At 54.6% G+C, this 20,835-nt stretch overlaps 1 protein-coding gene across 1 annotated transcript; it reads left to right on the forward strand.

The window, feature by feature from the left end:
• Window positions 1-2,927: 2,927 nt before the first annotated feature.
• Window positions 2,928-9,041, forward strand: LOC104310193 (cytochrome P450 1A5-like). Its single transcript, XM_009911604.2, has 7 exons — window positions 2,928-3,040; window positions 4,080-4,946; window positions 5,398-5,524; window positions 6,066-6,155; window positions 6,254-6,377; window positions 6,668-6,754; window positions 8,622-9,041. The coding sequence occupies exons 2-7, from the start codon at window positions 4,089-4,091 to the stop codon at window positions 8,926-8,928; spliced, it is 1,593 nt and encodes a 530-aa protein (XP_009909906.2). The 5' UTR covers window positions 2,928-3,040; window positions 4,080-4,088; the 3' UTR covers window positions 8,929-9,041.
• Window positions 9,042-20,835: the final 11,794 nt, after the last annotated feature.

Genomic DNA, 20,835 nt, shown 5'->3' on the forward strand with positions numbered 1-20,835 from the left:
TTGTCCAGGTTCGCGTGAGAAGCGGCTGTGCCCTTTGTCACCTCCTGTCCCCGAGGGACACAGCGGCCCGCGGGGCGAGGTGGCACCGCCATGGGGCAAGAGGGGGCGGGCGGGCACGTCATGGCGGGGGGATGCTCGGGCGACAAAAGGCGGGGGGGCGGGCCTCAGGCAGAGTTTGCGGCTCCAGCGCCTCCATCCCCGGTCCCCGCGGTGTGACACAGCAGGACCTGCCCTTCAAGGAGGATAAGGGGGACTGACCTGCGCCCCAAATCTCTGCCCCCCGCTCCACCTGTATCCCTGTCCTCAGCGGGATGAGAGAGGGACCGGTGCGTCCCACCCCGCTTTGGGCTGGGGGGTCCCAGAGGTGACACTGGGGACATCGCGTGCGAAGGGGCTCCGGCCAAACCCGGGAGGGCCGCCTCGGTCACTCGCAGTCACGCTACGGGTGGGTGGGGGGGAAATGGCTTTTAAAGGACCAGGGCGGTGGCCCCACGTCCACGAGCCTGGCCCGGGGTCAAGGTGGCGCCGGAGCAGCTCAGGATCAGCCACCCTCGGGCTGGCTGGGGTCAGGGCGGTGGTTGGGACGGGACTTCAGCACCCAGTAAACGGAACACTGCCAACACCTGAAAGATACCAACAGCCCCCGCTGCCACTTGTGTTCCCCTCGACAGGACACAGATGTCCCATCCCTCTCCAGTAAGGACTGGGGAGGAGGGTGGTTCCCCACCGTGCCACCGCCGATGTCCCCTTTGGGGTGCGGGGGTCCCTGAAGGGTGCTGCCATGGTCCCAGGCACAGGGCTGTGCACCCTCAGGGGCCACGCTGCCTTTCCCAGTGGCTCAGGAGAGGGGCTGCTTGGGACACAAGGACCACACAGGACACACCAACGTGCTCACAAAGGTGGAGACGTTCTCCACACACACAGGGACAGTCCTGGCCACAGCTTCTGGGGAAGCCAAGTCCCTGCTGTCACCCCACGCTCACACACGTGGGGCTGGCATTCATGTGTGTCCTTGCACACACACACACTCATTGGCACCACAACCTTGGCCACCAAAACCCTGCCAAGGTGCAGGGACTTGGCAGCAGCTCGCCACTGCCTGCTCCCCGGCCTGCTGTGGAGAGCTGAGGGCTGAGCGCAGGGCGGCGGCCGGGTGCGAGCCCGGTGCTGGGTGATGCTGGGTGTTGGGGTGTGAGGCTGCCTGGCACGCAAGGCAGGAGCACTTAACACTGTTCTCATCAGGAGGCACCCAGCCCCTGCAGGGCTTGGCAGGGAGCTCCCAGGAGGCTAGTGAAGGGGATGGGAGAGGGTGAGAGAAGGGTAGGTGAGGCTCAGGACCCTCCTCATCTTTTCCACTGCTTTGGGGTACAGAATCATAGAACTGTTTTGGTTGGAAAAGGTCTGTAAGATCATCCAGTCCAACCATCAACCTGAGACCACAATGGCCATTAAACCACCTGCCAAAGTGCCATGACCACAGAGTTTTTGAACACCTCCAGGGATGGTGACTCCACCACCTCCCTGGGCAGCCTGTTCCAAACCCTGACCCCTCTTGCAGTAAAATTGTTCCTGACGTCCAACTTACACCTCCCCTGGAGCAACTGGAGGCCATTTCCTCTCATCCTATCCCTAGGAGAGACTGCTGCAGGCTCCCCACCTGCACAAGGCTGGAAATGCTGCCTCCCCAACCCCAATCCCACACAAGGGAGCTGGGCAGAATCATAGAACCCTAGATCCATGGGGATGGGAGATGCTGGCTGGATGCAGCTCCCGCGGCAAGCCCTCCATTGGCCTGTTGCTGTGAAAGCCCAGCCTGCCTCCACAAGAGCCCTCCTGAAGCTTTCCTCGCTGTGAGGCACTGCCTGGTGAAGCTGGGGCTGCTTGGTCTGTGAGGTGCCCAGCAATTATCAGCAGAGATATTAGCAGCCAGGGTTTTGTAACTGTTCTTGCCAAACATTAATGAACGGCGTCATTGCCATTAATGAGCCTGATTAGCCCCGATGTTGAAAGCCTTTATTAAAGATTAGCTCAGCTTTTACCCGGGCCAAATTCCCACTCTAGTTTTTCAAAGCCTGAAGGAAACTTTGGGGCCAAACCCTCAAAGTTCTGGCTCGTTCCTGCTCCTTCCCAAAAGCCTTGAATTTCACCCAGGCTGCAGCAACGGCCCCGCTCGCTCCTGCATCTTGCCCAGCTGGGTTGGGCAGGCTGTGATGTGTTTGGAAGGATGAACTGCCCCCAGCTTTGCCCCTTTCACCTCTCCTATCTCTTGGACTCACCTCCTCCTGCTCCTCCTCCCCTCTGCCCCGAGCCAGGGGACGTGAGCCAGCTGCCTTCTCACGCAAACCTGGGCAATGGTTAACCTGAGCCTGGCTCCTCCACCACTGGGCCAGAAGGTCCTCACAACCAGGCACAGGGCACTCAACGTGCTGGGTGATTCCCTGGGGATGGAGACCCATGGATGCCTTGCTCCAATCACAGCCTCTCACTCCTGGAAGCAGCTGTAGGCTGCAGTTCCTAGCACCTCCAGGCTGGCCATAGAGGTGAGAGAGAGCTCTCTCTGTATGCTGGGAATGGTTTGGCCAGACCAGGAATGGTCTTTGAGGGAATTTCTGCACCCAGAGGGCAGTGATGCCCTGAGTGTATCCTCCCTTCTCACAAGAGCAGTGCTTAGGTACCCCTTTCTGTTCTCCCTGTCCCTTCTGCCTCCCTGACCCCTTTCTGTCCTGCCATCCTGGCCTCTAGGGTGGGAGGAGAAGTCTCCATTCACCCCCCAGAGCCTGTTGGAGCTGAGGAAAAATCTTTCCTGGCTTCTTGGGCTGGCTCCAGCCAGGCTCAGCCTCCTTTGTTAATGGATAGCTTTTGTGTCATAACCCAATCACAGCGCCTGGCTGTGCAAAGATGGGCTGCATAGATAAAGCCATGTCCTTCCTGGTGGGAGGAGAAGAAGGTCCAGGTGGGAGAAGAGCAGGCAGCTGCCAGACCCCTTCTGCTGGGAGCTGCTTGCAGCAGAACCTGCCCTGTGTATCACAAGGACCTGCAGGTAGCAGACGACTTGTGTGTGTGTGTGTGCTCCTGAGCATGGATACAGGACTGGCGTGGTCACATTAAGGACACTGAGGTGCTGGAGGGGGTCCAGAGAAGGGCAACAAAGCTGGAGAAGGGTCTGGAGAACAGGGCTGGGGAGGAACAGCTGAGGGAACTTGGGGTTGTTCAGTCTGGAGAAGAGAAGGCTGAGGGGAGACCTCATTGTTCTCTACAACTCCCTGAAAGGAGGCTGGAGCCAGGAGAGGGTTGGAATCCTCTTCCTAGTAACAAGTGATAGCATGAGAGGAAATAGCCTCAAGTTGCACCAAGGGAGGTTTAGGCTGGACAACAGGAAAAACTTCTTCACTGCAAGAGGGTCAGGGTTTGCAGCAGGCTGCACAGGGTGGTGGTAGAGTCACCATCCCTGGAGGTGGTCAGGTAAACCTGTGGCCATGGCGCTTTGGGGCATGGTATAATGCCCATGGTGGTGGTGGATTGGCAGTTGGGCTTGATGATCTTAGAGATCTTTTCCCTACTTAATGATTCAATGATTCTGTGATTTGGGGTTGAAGGAGAAAATCATGCACCAGGCCCTCCGCTCCCTCCCCTGCCCGCTCAGTGAGCTGTGAGCTCCTGCAGGGCAGCCCTGTGCTGGTGACCTCCCTGCAGATCCAACCTCCCGGGTATAAATCCCCATGGGTTTGGTGGGCATGGGTCCAGCTTCACTGAGGAGCTTCTCTTCCTCCCTTCCTCCCTTCCTGCAGTTTTCTGTGCCCTGTTGCAAACAGAAGGTATCCCTGGTTGTGGATCTTCTGCAGGGGAAGATCTGCCATGACAGGCTCTGGGGAGCTGAGGTCCCTTTTAAGCGATGGATGTGTTTGGAGTCTTTACAGGTCTCCAGTTTGTGCCCCTTGAAACCCCTCAGGTGCTATACAGGCAGCTCCCTCAGCCTGAACCATTTAAAGCCCCTCAGTGTTCTTTCTCAGCATCAGGAACATCTGGAGGACTCAACCTCCTGCTAACCTCTTTGACACAGTCCTCTTTAATTCCTTTAGGGTTCCCACATGCTGGCAGCGATGAAGGCTGGGATGTCACTGCTGGGAAGCCAAGGAGTTGTCTCGGCCACTGAGGTCCTCCTCGTGGCTGCTGTCTTCTGCTTGCTCTTCCTGCTGGTCCAGTCCCTTCAGCAGCGTGTGCCCAAGGGTCTGAAGAGCCCCCCAGGCCCCAGAGGCTACCCCATCCTGGGCAACGTGCTGGAGCTGAGGAAGGACACACACCTGGTCCTGACCAAGCTGAGCCAGAAGTATGGGGACGTGATGGGGATCAGGATTGGCAGCCGGCCTGTGGTGGTGCTGAGTGGGTTGGACACCATCAAGCAAGCCCTGGTGAAGCAAGGAGAAGACTTTATGGGGCGTCCTGACCTCTATAGCTTCCGTTACATTGCAGATGGCCAGAGCCTGGCCTTCAGCCCCGACTCAGGGGAGGTGTGGAGAGCCCGCAGGAAGCTGGCCCAGAACGCCCTCAAGACCTTCTCCATCACTTCCAGCCCCACCTCACCTTCCATCTGCCTCTTGGAGGAGCACACCTCCAAGGAGGCCGAATACCTGGTCACCAAGTTTCTCCAGGTGATGGATGAGAAGAAGAGCTTAGAGCCTTACCAGTACCTGGTGGTGTCCGTGGCCAACGTCATCTGCGCCATGTGCTTCGGCAAGCGCTACGACCACAACGACCCAGAGCTGCTCCATGTGGTGAATGAAACTGAGCAGTTTGTTGATGTGGCTGCTGCTGGCAATCCTGCTGACTTCATCCCCCTCCTCCAGTACCTTCCCAGCCGCTCCATGACCTTATTTAAAGACTTCAACAAGCGATTCCTCCATTTCCTGCTGAAGAGGGTCAAAGAGCACTACCAGACCTATGACAAGGTAAGAGCTTGCAGGACCCTCAGCTGCACCACCAGAGATGCATCCCCATTCTCTGTCTCTCTCTAGGAGTGAGTTGGTTATTCCTCTTGCAGCCAAGCATTGATGGACACCTGCATCCTTGCAGGTATCATGACATCCAGCATGCCCAGCTCTAGTCTGAATCACCTGTGGTCCCTCCATGTGCAGCCCAGCACTGCAGTTCTCCTTCTCCATGGCCTTGCCTGACAGGGTCAGTTCGGTGGTTGAACATCTGATTTGTGCCACAGGTTCCCTGGAGAACCATCTCCTTCTTCTTTATAGGTTGCAAAAGTAGGAGGGACCATGGGTTCTGAAAGATGATGCCCTCCAGAGCTTGTAGCACCCTGGGCTCCCCCAGCATCAGGTTGTTGTTCAGTGACATCCATTCCTCTGCTGGTCCTGCTTCCATGACTTGTCTCCTCTTACCTCTCAGAACAACATCAGGGACATCACTGACTCCCTCATTGAGCAGTGCCTGGAGAAAAAAGTGGACTCAAGTACTGCCACACAGATTCCTAAGGAGAAGATTGTCAACCTTGTGAATGACCTCTTTGGAGCAGGTATCTTTTCCCACCACTCCTTCAGTCTCAGCCTCATGTCATAGGTCTGTCTGGCCCATCTTTGCCCAACACCAGGCAGTCATGTTGCATCTAAGCACTTGGTCTTCTCTTCACTGGTCTTCCTGTACCTTCCAGGGATAGTCCTGGCAGACCAGCCTGGGCCATTAGCTCTGGAAAGAGGCTTCAAGGAAAAGCAAAGGGCACGGCTCACAGCTCAGCCAAGCTTCACAAACTGGTGTGGCTTTTCCTGGTTGAGGGAGATGTCAAGTGCCTGATTCATCTTTGAGTTACTTGGTGGAAACTCCCTCAGTTCCAGAGAAGCTGTACAAACCTGACACGAGCCAGGGGTGAATCAGGAGCAAGGAGAACACAAAGCTTTAGCAGAGTTTTCTCCAACAGGATAGAAACCCAAGTCCAGCCCTACTGGGTGTCCAGGATGTCCTCTGCCTTCTCAGCCACCCAGGAGTGCTCAGTGTGCTGGTGAGACACATGCCCTGCATGTTCTACAGACCTCCTCAGTGTGCTTTTCCTCTCTGACCAGGATTTGACTCTGTGACAACTGCCCTGTCCTGGAGCCTCCTGTATCTCGTGACACAACCCCACATCCAGAAGAAGATCCAGGAAGAACTAGGTGAGTCCATAAAACTCCTTCCTCCCATTTCTGGGGCAAAAAAACCCCCTGTGGCCAGGGCTGACACTAACCAACTCCTTCTTCTTGACTTCTTACAGACCAGACCATTGGCCAGGAGAGGAGACCAAGGCTGTCAGACCGGGGCAGCCTGCCCTACACAGAGGCCTTCATCCTGGAGGTGTTCAGGCACTCCTCCTTCCTGCCCTTCACCATCCCACACTGGTATGGTTTGAATTTGGGAAGGAAGTGGAGGGACAAAGTGGATTTGAGGCAGCAATGTGGAGAGAGGCAGGGAGATTATACTCAACTTGTAGAATGATGGCTTCATTGTGGACACAGGGAGCCCACAGCTCCTGTGCAGGGCAATGCAGGAGCTGCCAAAGAGCCATTCTTGCCTTCTCTTTGGATTGCATCCTTCCAGCAGCAGTGTTAGGAGCAGAGTGGCAATCACCTGAGGATGCAGAGGAACCTTTTTGGCTTCCCAGACTCTCAAGAGTCTCTTTTCTCTCCAGCACGACCAAGGACACGGTGCTGAATGACTACTACATCCCAAAGGACTGCTGTGTCTTTGTCAATCAGTGGCAAGTCAATCATGATGAGTAAGTACCTTCTGAGGCAGAAAGCCTTCTGCAGTCACATACAGGACCCTTTCTGCACATTTATCCTCCTGGGCAGAAGAAGAGCCAACCATTGGAGACAAAAGGGAGCAGGGAAGGTATCTACTAAATTCAGGGATCTCCTGAGCCAGGGGAGGTTTAGGTTGGACATTAGGAACAGTATCTCCACTGAAGGGGGTGTCAAGCCCTTGGGACAGGCTGCCAAGGGAAGTGGTAGACTCACTCCTGGGGAGATTTAAAAGCTGTGTAGATGTGGTGCTGAGGACTTGGCAGTGCTGGGTTAATGGTTGGACCACGGTGCTGGGCCAGCTCATTCGAACTATGTTCTTACCCTGAAAGCTTGGACTAAATGATCCTTGAGGTCCCTTCCAACCTGGTATTCTATGAATCTATTCTATGACCTCAGTGCCAGTCAAAATTATGGAGCAGATCATCTTGGGGGCAATCACTGTGCACCTGAAGGATGGCCAAGTGCTCAGGTCCAGCCAACATGGTCCTGCCTCTCCAACCTGATCTCCTTCTATGCCCAGGTGACTGCCTGGTGGATGTGGGGCAGGCTGTGGATGTGGTCTGCCTGGGCTTCAGCAAGGCCTTTGACACTGTCCCCCACAGCAAACTCCTGGCCAAGCTGTCAGCCCCTGGCTTGGACAGCAGCTCTGAGCTGGGTTAGGAACTGGCTGGAGGCTGAGCCCAGAGAGTGGTGGTGAATGGTGCCACAGCCAGCTGGCAGCCAGGCACCAGTGGTGTGCCCCAGGGATCAGTGCTGGGCCCCAGCCTGTTCAATATCATTATTGATAATCTGGAGGAGGGGATTGAGTCAGTCATCATAAATGTGCAGATGACACAAGGTTGGGAGCAGGAGTTGATCTGTTAGAGGGCAGAAGGTCTCTGCAGAGGGACCTTGCCAGGCTGGACAGATGGGCAGAGTCCAACAGGATGGCATTCAACAAGTCCAAGGGCCAGGGGCTGCACTTTGGCCACAACAATCCCATGCAATGCTACAGGCTGGGGACAGAGTAGCTGGAGAGCAGCCAGGCAGAAAGGGACCTGAGGGTACTGGTTGATAGTAGGCTGAACATGAGCCAGCAGTGTGCCCAGGTGGCCAAGAAGGCCAATGATATCCTGGCCTGCATCAGGAACAGTGTGGCCAGCAGGAGCAGGGAGGTCATTGTGCCCCTGGACTCTGCACTGGTTAGGCCACACCTTGAGTGCTGTGTCCAGCTCTGGGCTCCTCGGTTTAAGAAGGACATTGAGAGACTTGAAGGTGTCCAGAGAAGAGCAACAAGGCTGGGGAGAGGCCTTGAGCACAGCCCTGTGAGGAGAGGCTGAGGGAGCTGGGGTTGCTTAGCCTGGAGAAGAGGAGGCTCAGGGGAGACCTTCTTGCTCTCTCCAACTCCCTCAAGGGAGGTTGTAGCCAGGAGGGGGTTGGTCTCTTCTGCCAGGCACCCAACACCAGAACAAGAGGACACAGTCTCAAGCTGTGCCAGGGGAGGTTTAGGCTGGAGGTGAGGAGAAAGTTCTTCCCAGAGAGAGTTGTTAGCCATTGGGATGTGCTGCCCAGGGAGGTGGTGGAGTCCCCATCCCTGGAGGTGTTCAAGAGGGGATTGGATGTGGCACTTGGGGCCATGGTGTAGTAGTCATGAGGTCTTGGGTGACAGGTTGGACTCGATGATCTTGGAGGTCTCTTCCAACCTTATTGAGTCTATGGTTCTATGAATCTAAAAGGTCTTGCCCAGCCTGAATGATTTCATGATTCAATGATTCTTACTGACAGCTCCCACCTTCCAGTGTCTCCCCCACATCTGTGGCCAGGAGACCCCACCTCAGCAGCTGCTGTTTTCCCTCCTAGGAAACTGTGGGAGGATCCACTGGCCTTCAAGCCGGAGCGTTTCCTCAGTGCTGATGGGACCAGAGTGAACAAAGAGGATGGGGAGAAGGTGCTGGTTTTTGGCCTGGGGAAAAGGAGATGCATTGGGGAAAACATTGCCAGGTGGGAGGTCTTCCTCTTCCTGTCCACCTTGCTCCAGCAGCTGGAGTTCAGCGTCCGTGCCGGTGAGCAGGTGGACATGACGCCGCTCTATGGGCTGACCCTGAAGCACCGAAGGTGTGAACACTTCCAGGTCAAGCGGCGCTTCCCCATGAGGAGCAGGGACTGAGCACTTGCTTTATCTCTTGACCAGACAAGAGGCAAAGACCTGGGTGGCCCTTCTAGCACAGCTGGGGCTGGTGCCACTCTGTGGGACAAGGCAATAAACCGAGGCCGTTGAAACTCCTCTCTTATCTTGACCACTTGGGAGCATTTCCTGCCTTCTTCATCTTCCCCTGTTGGCTTTTCCATCAGATGATGGATATTGCATCAAATGTTGGATGTTCCCTCACATCTAACCTTAGAACCAAAAGCAGGTCTGTGGGGTGGCTGTGAACTGTCTTCTACTCAAATGGGGAATGCACTACTAGGGAATGTACTCCAACACAGCTCCTCTGGGTACCACTGGGCTATACCCTTTGAGAATCACTCTTTGAGAGCTGAAGGAACATGTCCAGAGGAGGCCAACAAAGCTGGGGAAGGGTCTGGAGAACAGGGCTGGGGAGGAGCAGCTGAGGGAACTTGGGTTGGTCAACCTGGAGAAAAGGAGGCTGAGGGGAGACCTTCTGGCTGTCTGCAACTCCCTGAAAAGAGGTTGAAGTGAGGCAGGGGTTGGTCTCTTCAGGATGAGAGTTGCACCAGTGGAGGTTTACACTGGATATTAGGAGCAATTTCTTCACTGCAGGAGTGGTCAGAGATTGGAACAGGCTGCCCAGGGAGGTGGTGGGGACACTATCCCTGGAGGTGTTCAGAGAATGTGTAGATGTGATGCCTTTCCTCCTCACAGAGATGCTCCATTCCCCTCAGCATCTTTATAGCCTCCTCTGGGCTCTCTCCAGTAGTTCCCTGTCTCTCTGGAACTGGGGAGCCCAGAACTGGACACAGTACTCCACATGTGGCCTCACTAGGGCAGAGTAGAGGAGTAGGAGAACCTTCCTCAACCTGCTGGCCACACTCTTCTTCATGCACTCCAGGAGACCATTTGCCTTCTTGGCCACAAGATCACACTGCTGGCTCATGGGCAACTTGTTGTCCAACACCACTGCCAGGTCCTTCTCTGCAGAGCTGCTTTCCAGCAGTTCAGCCCCTAGCCTCTCTTGGTGCAGGACCCTACTCTTACCCTTGTTGAGCTTCATGAGCTTTCCCCCTGTCCAACTCTCCAGCCTGTCCAGGTCACTTTTTTTGGCACATCTTTGAGAATCTCTCAGCCAAGCTTGCAGCAGGGGTTCTCCAGAAAAAAATGAGAGGGGATCCTTTTAGTGAACTGGACTGGAGCAAAACCTCTCAGGAGGGATCAGTGTGCTGGAGAACTTCAGCCACCTTCAGTCAGTTCTGGGCCTGAAGGTTGGAAGGAAGGATACCTTTACCCTGTGCTGTCAAGGAAGTCAAGCCAGCAGTGTTCTGGACTGGTGCAAAGGTGTTTTCACAGTGGGGCAGAGAAGGGGAACAGGACCTTCTCCAACTCAAACTGAGGAGTTTACATTGGCTGCCAAGCAATCCAGGGCAGCAGAGCCAAGTGCCTCCTTCTTTTCAGCTTGCATGCAAAGCCACCTTGGCCAATAGCACAGGAACAAGTGTAGCCATCCTGTGCAACATGCCCTGGTCTTAAACTTGTTCCTGTGGGTGGCATCTGCTCAGGCATAGCCCCAGCCCTTGACCAATGAGAGCTCCTTTCAGCTCTCAGTGCCCATCACTCATCATGCATTGCACAAAAGACTTCCAAGAAGAGCCAGAAATGAAAGAGCATTTTGGGGAAGAAGATAGGGAAGTCGATTGCCCAAGACCTTGGGGAGATTCCAGCTAGAGCTGGGAGCTTGTTCAGACCTGCTAAACAAGCCTGAATGAAAAAGGAGCAACTCTTGATTTCCATGTCTCCAGGTCCTGCCTGGCCACCAGTCCGTGATGAAACACGGAGATGATAAAACCTCAGACCCACCTAAACTCATGGAGCAGCTTCAGTTGTGTCACAGTGGCTTTGTCTTCACCTCTTAATGTTATAATCCCAGTGTTGCAGGAAGAACAAGGGTGATGACAGGGATGTTCAAACCATGGCTTGAGCTGCAGAGGCCTTGGAGGAAAAGGTGAACAGATGGTTTAAGACAACCCATAAGGCCCATCAGCCAAATACTGAAGGGCAACGAAGCTGGTGAGGGCTCAGGGGAACATGTCTGGTGAGGAGTGGCTGGGGAAGCTGGAGAATAGAATAGAATAGAATAGAATGGAATGGAATGGAATGGAATGGAATGGAATGGAATGGAATGGAATGGAATGGAATGGAATGGAATGGAATGGAATGGAATCAGTCAAGGTTGGAAGGGACCACAAGGATCATCTAGTTCCAACCCTCCTGCCATGGCCAGGGACACCCCACACTAGATCAGGCTGGCCAGAGCCTCAGCCAGCCTGGGCTTAAACACCTCCAGGCACAGGGCCCCAACCACCTCCCTGGACAACCCATTCCAGGGCTTCACCACTCTCATGGGGAAGAACTTCCTCCTCACCTCCAGCCTGAATCTCCCCACCTCCAGCTTCATTCCATTCCCCCTAGTCCTATCACTGCCTGAGATCCTGAGCAGTCCCTCCCCAGCCTTCTTGTAGCCCCCTTCAGATCCTGGAAGTCCACAATGAGGTCACCTCAGAGCCTTCTCTTCTCCAGACTGAACAACCCCAACTCCTTCAGTCTGTCCTCACAGGACAGATGCTCCAGCCCTCTGATCATCCTTGTGGGAATAGAATAGGATAGGATAGGATAGGATAGGATAGGATAGGATAGGATAGGATAGGATAGGATAGGATAGGGTAGACTAGACTAGACTAGACTAGACTAGAATTGAATTGAATTGAATTGAATTGAATTGAATTGAATTGAATTGAATTGACCAGGTTGGAAAAGACCTTCGAGATTTTCAAGTCCAACCTATCACCCCACACCATCTAATCAACTAAACCATGGCACCAAGTGCCTCATCCAGTCCCCTCTTAAACACCTCCAGTGATGAGAAGGCTGAGGAGAGGCCTTTTTGCTCTCTACAACTGCCTGAAAGGCGGTGGGAGTGAGGTGGGGATTGAGCTCTTCTCCCAAGTAACCAGTGAGAGAAAATAGGTTCATGATGCACCAGGGGAAGTTGAGGTGGGATAGTAGGAACAGTTTCTTTCCTGCAAGAGTGGTCAGGCACTGGAACAGGCTGCCCAGGGAGGTGGTGGAGTCACCATCCCTGGAAGTGTTCAAGAAATGTGGGGCCATGGCACCTGGGGAGATGGTTTGGTGGCCCTGGTGGTGTCAGGTAAACATCTGGGCTCAATGAGGTCTTTTCCAAGCAAAATGATTCTATGATTCTAAACATCTCCACTACCTATGACAAGAGCTACTGCTTGTGGGCCAGGGCAACAGAGTCATGAGGCACTCCCAAGGCTGGCATTCATCTCCTGCAGGGGAATGCAGGATTATCCTGGCTGTGGATCAGGGTCTCTCAGTGCCCATCTTGATGCTGTGGTAGAGTCCCCATCCTTAGAGCTGTTCAACAAACGTCTGCATATGGCACTTTGGGACATGGTTTAACAGCCCTAGGTGGTCTTAGATTGATGGTTTGGACTCAGTGATCTTAAAGGCAGTTTTCCAGCCAAAGCTAATTCAATCATTCTACTGGAGAGAGTCCAATGGAGAGCTACAAGGATGATTGAGGGACTGGAGCACTGCCCTGTGAGGAGAGGCTGAGAGCCCTGGGGGCTCTGGAGAAGAGAAGACTGAGAGGGGGTTTAATAAATGTTTATAAATATCTGAGGTGTCAAGAGGGAGGGCACAGCCTCTGCTCACTTGCACCCTGTGACAGGACAAGGGGCAATGGATAGAAACTCCAGCACAGGAGGTTCCACCTCACCATGAGGAGGAACTTCTTCACTGGGAGGCTCACAGAGCCCTGGAGCAGGCTGCCCAGAGGGGTTGTGGAGTCTCCTTCTCTGGAGATTTTCCAGACCCATCTGGCTGTGTTCCTGTGTGACCTGTGCTGGATTCTTTGCTCCTGCTCTGGTGGGGGGGTTGGACTTGCTGACCTCTGGAGGTCCCTTCCAACCCCTAACATCCTGTGAGCCTATGATTCTATGATTCCAAAGAACACCAAGACAGCCAGGTCAGCAGTGGCGTGTCAAGTCATCCACACGGGGTGGAGAGGTTCTCATGGACTTGGCCCAGTGACTCCAGCTGCAGTGAGAGCTGGAGGACCAGAGACCTGTTTGCTGGAGCTGTTGCGTGACTCCTTGCCCTGGAGGCTGGCTGTGGGTGCTGATAAGAAAGTGCAAGTGCAATAAGCAAGAGCAGATATGAAGGACCAACAGTGGGAATTGGGTTTTCCCTCTGAAGATGAGGGGTTTATGGCCCTGGGGCAGATAAGCAGATTAATATTAACACTACTGAGGTGAAGCAGCTCCTTGCTGGTGGAAGAGCTCCCCAAGATGCCTTTAGTAAGGGCTGATTGCCTCCCCTGGGGCTGCTGCTGCCAGTCTGCATTGGGTACAGCCTGGAGGCCTTTGGAGAAAAAGTCACCCCAGTGTCAGATGGAGAAGGGGAAGGTGATTAACCCTCCCTGTGCAGCCCTTCTCTTCATGGTGTGGGAGGCAAATTGCCCCCCTTTATAAAGTCCCATCTTCACTTGGCAACTCTGCCACCCTGTGCCAAGGGAGACATCCCTGTGGATGCAGGAGACATCCATGTAGCTGCAGAACCATCCCTGTGGCTGCAGGAGACATCCCTGTGGCTGCAGGAGATACCCATGTGGCTGCAGGAGACCACTCCAGACATCTTGCACAGGCAGCAGCACCCCCTGGGACCTCAGTCTGCACACATGTCCTTATCTCCTTGGATATCCTGGCCCATCCAACAGCTCAGCAACTCCAGGTGAGGCCTCAGCTTTCTTTCTGGAGCTGTTGCCGTCAAACTGTCCCTTCAATCCCAGCCACCCCTCTCCCAGGCCCAGGAACACTGCCTGTTCCTGGACAAAACAGTTGGAAGATGAAAGCTGAGCAGGCTCCTTCCCCAGACGTTTTCCCTGATGGATACCTTGGCAGCCCCCAGGGAGGTGGAAGAGCAGCAAGTATGGGCTGAGCACCAAATAAGGTACTCCAGCTCTGCAGTGTTCTTTGCTCTGGAGTGGAGCTGCACCCTGGATCCCCTGACCAGCGACCCTCTGCAAAGGAAGGAACAGGGGCACCCTGTTCCTTTTGGAGGCACAGGATTTAAGGGTTGGAAGGGACCTCCAGAGGTCAGCAAGTCCAACCCCCCCACCAGAGCAGGAGCAGAGAATCCAGCACAGGTCACACAGGAACACAGCCAGATGGGTCTGGAAAATCTCCAGAGAAGGAGACTCCACAACCCCTCTGGGCAGCCTGCTCCAGGGCTCTGTGAGCCTCCCAGTGAAGAAGTTCCTCCTCATGGTGAGGTGGAACCTCCTGTGCTGGAGTTTCTATCAATTGCCCCTTGTCCTGTCACAGGGTGCAAGTGAGTAGAGGCTGTGCCCTCCCTCTTGACACCTCAGATATTTATCAACATTTATTAAACCTTCTCTCAGTCTTCTCCAGATCTCCAAGATCTCAGCTCTTCTCCACCTCACCTTCCCCATTTCCTCCTGATAAACCAATCCATCAATCAATGGTCAGGAAAGCCCTGGTTGCTCCCAGTAGGCAAGGCCTCCAGCTCCCTTACCTTTGCTTTCCCTGATGACCTTTCTTAACTAAGCCCTCCAGTTACTCCCCAGGTGTCCTGCAAGTGCCCTTACTGGAAGCAGAGCAGTGATAAGCCAGGGGACCTTTCATCACTCCTTGGCCAACAGCTTTTACTGTTGGTTTTCAAATGAGTCAGCAGACCAGCAGGGCTCCAGCTCCTCTTCCAGCTCCTTCATTCCCACAGGGAATGATCTAGGCAGCCACACACCTTCTCTGTTGAGCAAAGATACCTGCCTGGTGTTGGCATTCAGGGTGGTGGCAGCTCCTCGCTGTGAAAGCCTGTCCCCAGCCTCAAAACAGGCTGGTGGAACCACCTGTGGCTCTTAGAATCATAGAATCACTGAATTGTCAGGGTTGGAAGGGAGCTCAAGACTCAGCCAGTTCCAACCCCCTGCCATGGGTAGGGACACCTCACACTACAGCAGGTTGCTCACAGCCACCTCCAGCCTGGCTGCAAACACCTCCCTGGGCAACCTGTGCCAGTCTCTCACCACCTTCATGGGGAAGAACTTCTTCCTAACATCCAATCTGAATCTCCCCATTTCTAGTTTTGCTCCATCCCCCCCCAGTCCTATCCCTCCCTGGCACCCTCAGTAGTCCCTCCTAAGCTTCCTTCTATCACCTCCAGGACAGAAGGAAGAGGGGAATTGATCCAACACTTAATGAGCCCCTCTCCCCCTCCCCCATTAAAAGCAGCTCCTCTGTTTCTAATTTCTTTCCTTGGGCTGTTTGTCCTCCTGTGAGATCTGTTAGCAGGGATCATCTCCCCACGGGGATTAACTCCTGGCTACTGCCCTTGTGCTGCTTGTCCCCAACATTGGTGACAGTCCCTAGACATCAAGAATATCATCCCTTGATGCCCTGGAGCTTAAATTAAAACTCCAAATTGCAACTTAAGCTCTTTCTGAGTCTTTTCTGCCAGTGGTTTTGGGGACAGCTCCCTCTGAGCTGGTGGCAGTGGATCCTCTAAATGTGATGGGCTTTGCCCTAGTGTCTTGCTTGGCTTGCTGCACTGGCAGACCTTGAGAGCTCCTTCCCATGAAGAAGTAACCCCCCAAAAAAAGGTCTTACTCTTTACAGTTCCACTCTTGGGTCAGAGTTGGGCTCTCCCATGCCTGGAACCCCAGGAGCAGCCATTTCACAGTGGGGATAATGGCTGGTGTCTGCTTTTTCAGTGTGTGTGGGGAAATATCTACTCAGCCTCCAAGACTGAGCAGCTTCTGGAGTACTGGAGCTGGTGGGACCTTCCCCTGGTCCTCAAGGTGTTCAAGAAACCTGTGGCCATGGCACTTCAGGACATGGTTTAATGGCCATGGTGGTGTTGGGTGGGTGGATGGCTGGACTGGATGATCTTGGAGGTCTTTTCCAGTTGAAACAATCCTGTGGTTTCTTTCTGTGGTGAGTTGGAGAAGACACCGGTCCTCTGCTCAGCCCAGGCTGGAGCTGTGGATGGAGGAGAGCTGGACACATTAAACCTAGCATGTGGCTCTGCCCCTGTGCTGTGAAGGCTCCAAAATGAGTATAAAGCCTTTGGCCTCCTCCCACCCCTCACCTCCTTCTTCCCTCTGGAGGGCAGATGGTGGTTGGGCTGATCGATTGCCCTGCGTCACTGGGAGGTTCAAGGTGCCTGCTGATCACAGAACAGGAAGCAGGGAGGATGGAGTTTGGCCCTGGGTTGAGAAGGGAGCAACAGAGATGCCGAGATAACTGCTCCCTGCACACCAAGGGAAGCTCCAGGCTCCCAGGAACAGCCTCAAACCTGGCTCTCCACCCACCCTGGCATGGGTATGGGAATGATTTTCTGGGGGTGAGGGAAGGAAAAGAGGGGAGAGATGGAGAGCAGCCATGGAGACACAATCCCACAGAGACAGAGACCACCAGGTCCTGCAGGAACCAAAAGCCTCTGGGATTTTGGATGCTCCTCAAACCCTTTCCCAGCAGCAGGTTGCAGGAGGGACAGCTGGGGTGTGTTCAGAGCTGAGAGTCAACTCTGTGTTCCCAAGGCTGGTGCTGGGTCTGCTGGTGGCAGTGCAGCAGTGGCTATTGTAGAGCAAAGGTAGATCTGGAGGGAGCAGGCACAGAGAGGAACAGCCTCATCTCCCCTCATAGACATCTCCTAATTAATTGGCTCCATCATAAGGGGTCCCACTTGACCACTCGGCTCTCATACCTCTAAAATCAGCTCCCATGACCCCATCAGGGTGGTGCTGCCCCTTACAGCTGGTCCTAGCAGGGGATACAGGCAGAGCAGGGGGGCTCAGACTGATCCACCCCACCAACAGGCAGCATCTTCAACCTGCTCCTGCTTTAATGAAAACCATCTCGGAAGAGAGGGGTCCCCAGGGAAGCCTTTGAGATGAGGCTGCTCCTGGTATCCAGAGGGGTTTGGGGGCTGGCAGGGGAGGAAGAAGCCTCCCCAAGGAGCAGCACTGAGCGGGGAGCAGGATGCTGATCCGCTTTGGCGCTTCCGAAGCAGTTTTGTCCCCTGCCGCTGGAGCCTGGGAGAGGAACGCCCTCCCGTGGCATCGCCACACCACCGCCGCCAGTGCCTTCCGCTGCTGAGCATCCGTGAGCCAGGGGTTTTATCCCTGCTCCGAGGGGGGATCTATAGGGTGACGACCCCACCTGCAGAGCGTCCCACATCCCTCAGCACCCCTGGAGCTCCGGGACCCACAGAACCAACCAAACCTGGCTCCCTTCAAGGGATTCTTTTTCAGCTCGACGTCGAATTCCCCCGGGTCAAACCATCTGGAGCTTCAATGCCAACTTTCCTCTGCTCTTTCCAGCCACTGCCTGAAGATTCCTCACTCTCTAGGACACCCAAGGCACCAATTCTCCCCTTCTTCCTGCCCACCACTTCTCATCCAGCCCTAGAGGCACCAAAACTGCTGCCCCCAAGCCCTTGGATGAACCAGACTTGCTGCCCGACAGGGACCAAACCAGCAGGAGATGCTGAGAAGATGGCCAGGGCAGATGGTTGTCCATGCCATGCCTCCTTCAGTAAAGGACTATCTCCTGCTCGGGGTTTTGTTCCCATCTCCTCCTCTGTTGTACCTCCTCCCCCTCCTTTTTCTTTATTCTCCCTTTTCCTGCCAATTCCCATTGCTGAAGGGTCCCCTCTTCTGGTGCAAGGCAAGAAGATGGCTGCCCACACCTCACCCCAGCTGGACAAATCCCAGCTCTCCATAAACCAAGGCCATTCCCAGGAGAAGTCCCAGCTCACACTGGAATCCTCTCCAGGTCTCCTGCATGGCCCAGTGCTGGCCACCATCACCTGCATCACCTTTCCAGCTGACAGTGGGGATGCTGCTGGTCCCCATGACAGGGATAGCCTTTTGGAGGGGAGAATAAAACCCCAAGCACCCCAAAAGCAGCTCTGAGCATTTATGGCTGGGGTATTTCCTTCTTCCTGGGTCTGATGAACTGGGAAAGCCTGGGAATTGTCATGGTTCCCCACCAGGCTGGGGTCACACCTTCTATTTTCATCCAAAAGCTGAGAACCACCAGCTCTGTGCTGCTCCCCAGCCCTGGGAAGGGAGAACTCCCAGGTGCAGAAGTACTGGGGAGGAGGGAAGGAGTTTTCTGGACTTAGAATTGCCTGGTTGGAAAAAGCTCTGAAGATTGTTGAGTCCAAGCATAACCTAACATCTCCCTGTACACAACTGCTAGACCATGACCCCTAAGCCCAAACTCTTAAACAGCTCCAGGGATGGTGACTCCATCTACCCATCCATCCATCCATCCATCCCTCCCTCCCTCCCTCCCTCCATCCCTCCCTCCATCCAAGGTGGTGACTTTCAGTTACCATCATACAAAAAATCCCCTTGAAGTTCTCACATTCTGATGGAAACACCTGGAGAGCAAACCCCAAGCCACATCCCCCCTCTCTCTGGTCCCCATGGCTGTGCTGGGGAGCATGCCTGGGTGCAGTGACATGGTTGTGAGCCTGGGTGGGTGCACTGATGCATGGGTGGGTGGGTTTGTATCTGTGGGTACATTTCTGCTGCAAACAGAGGCATGAGATGGTTTCATTTCCTCCCAGGACCTCTCTGCTTGGGGCCACTCCCCACCTCCCCCATGCTGAAGGAACACACCAAGGCCCATCCAGGCCTTTAGACATCCATGCCCAGCACTAGGTCTCAGGTTCTTTCTCATGTTCTTGGGAATCTCCTCACCTGGCCACTGGGATCACCTTGGCTCTGTCCCCTGAATTCCACCATCCCCTACTGCCCCTTTGTCCCCTTCACAAACATCTCCATTGCCTCTTTTCATTTTTCTCATTCCAGGATCTGAAGGGGACTGGGGAGGGACTGCTCAGGATCTCAGGTAGTGATAGGACTAGGGGGAATGGCATGAAGCTGGAGGTGGGGAGATTCAGGCTGGAGGTGAGGAGGAAGTTCTTCCCCATGAGAGTGGTGAAGCCCTGGAATGGGTTGTCCAGGGAGGGGGTTGGGGCCCTGTCCCTGAAGGTGTTTAAGCCCAGGCTGGCTGAGGCTCTGGCCAGGCTGATCTAGTGTGGGGTGTCCCTGCCCATGGCAGGGGGTTGGAACTAGATGATCCTTGTGGTCCCTTCCAACCCTGACTGATTCTATGATTCCTCCTCTCCCAGCCATGCAGGGCCAGGACTGAAGGTTTGGTTTTTGAGCCTTCAGAGGGGTGGAGGTGGCTGGGAAGTGTTCCTGCCCACCCCCACCCCGACCCCCCCAGTCCTCAGAGGTACCATGCACAATGCAGGGCAGCCAGCCACAACGTCTTCCCACGCAGTGACGTTCCTCAGAGCCTCCCTGGGCTGGTGGAGCTGCTGGCATCGTCCCCACTAGCTGGGCTGGCTTTTGGTCCCCCGTGTCACAGCGAGGGGATGCCAAAGCACAGGGAGAAGTGAGGGGTAGCCAAAAAACAAGCTGAGGGAGGGCAGTGCCTGCGCTTCCTGGTGCATGGTGGTGACAGTGCCGGGGCAGGAAGTGACAACCATCTCGGTGGTGGAGAGGCAGCATCGCTTCGGTGCTCCAGCAGCCCGCAGCCAGCCTGGCCTCTTGGTGGCAAGGGGCATCTCTGGGCCCTGCTGGCCTCGCTGCCTCGGCGGCAGCCTGTCTACAGCTACCTGGAAGGAGGTTATCATGAGGTGGGTGCTGGTCTCATCTCCCAAGTGGCAGGACAAGAGGGGAGGGCCTCAAACTGCACCAGGGGAGGCTTAGGCTGCACATTAGGAAGGATTTTTTGTTGCTGAAAGGGTTGTCAGGCTGCCCAGGGAGGTGGTGGAGGCATCATCCCTGGAGGTGTTCAAAAGGTGTGTTGCTTTGGGAATATGGCTTAGTGGTGGACTTGGAAGAGTTAGATAAGGGTTGGTTCGATGGTCTTGAAGGTCTTTTCCAACCTAAATGATTCTATGACTCTGTGAGCCTGCCCTCGGGGGTGGATGGGGAGTCAATACCTGGCCATCCCAAGAGAGCAGCAGATGGTTAAGGAGAGGCACTGGGAAGCCCAAATGCTCTTTCCTCTCTCCCATCCCTCCTCACTCCCTTCACTCACCAGAGCACACCCAACACCCAGGGCACGTTCACTGGCAGCAATGAGGTGCTGCTGCCCCCCCAACAACCTCCTCCCAAAGACACCGAGGGGCCGCAGCCATCCAGGGAGGTGGATGGTGGAGGAGTGCCTGGCCCAGGGCCACCCTGCTGCTCTGTCATCCTGCAACAGCCAGGCTCTACCACCCTTACTTTGTCATTCTCATCAGCATCACAAAATCACCAAGGTTGGAAGAGACCTCAAAGATCATCAAGTCCAACCTGTCACCACAAACCTCATGGCTAGACCATGGCACCAAGGGCCACATCCAATCTCCTCTTGAACACCTCCAGGGATGGGGACTCCACCACCTCCCTGGGCAGCACATCCCAATGGCTAACAACTCTCTCTGGGAAGAACTTTCTCCTGACCTCATCATCATCATTGTAATCACTGCTGTTGATATTAGAATCAAAGAATGATTTGGGCTGGAAGGGACCTTAAAGGTCACTGAGACCAACCATTGTCTAGCTCTGCCAAGGTGCTAAAACATGTCCCTCAGCACCACATCTCTAACTCTTAGATTGGATTCTGTGTTCTCTGATATTCATTGTACTGAATTCATTACATTCTATCATATTGTACTGTGCTATGTCAAGAAGGCCAGCAGCAGCCTGGCCTGCATCAGCAATGATATGACCAGCAGGATGAAGGCAGTGATTGTCCCCTTGTACTCAACACTGGTGAGGCCACACCT

This window comes from Dryobates pubescens, chromosome 17 (genome assembly GCF_014839835.1).
Source record: "Dryobates pubescens isolate bDryPub1 chromosome 17, bDryPub1.pri, whole genome shotgun sequence".
Lineage (NCBI taxonomy): Eukaryota > Metazoa > Chordata > Aves > Piciformes > Picidae > Dryobates > Dryobates pubescens.

Coding starts and splice junctions, on each gene's coding strand:
- LOC104310193 (XM_009911604.2), top strand. CDS start 4,089: ATGCTGGCAGCGATGAAGGCTGGGATGTCACTGCTGGGAAGCCAAGGA. Junction 6,156..6,253: donor GAAGATCCAGGAAGAACTAG/GTGAGTCCATAA, acceptor GACTTCTTACAG/ACCAGACCATTGGCCAGGAG. Junction 6,755..8,621: donor TGGCAAGTCAATCATGATGA/GTAAGTACCTTC, acceptor TTTCCCTCCTAG/GAAACTGTGGGAGGATCCAC.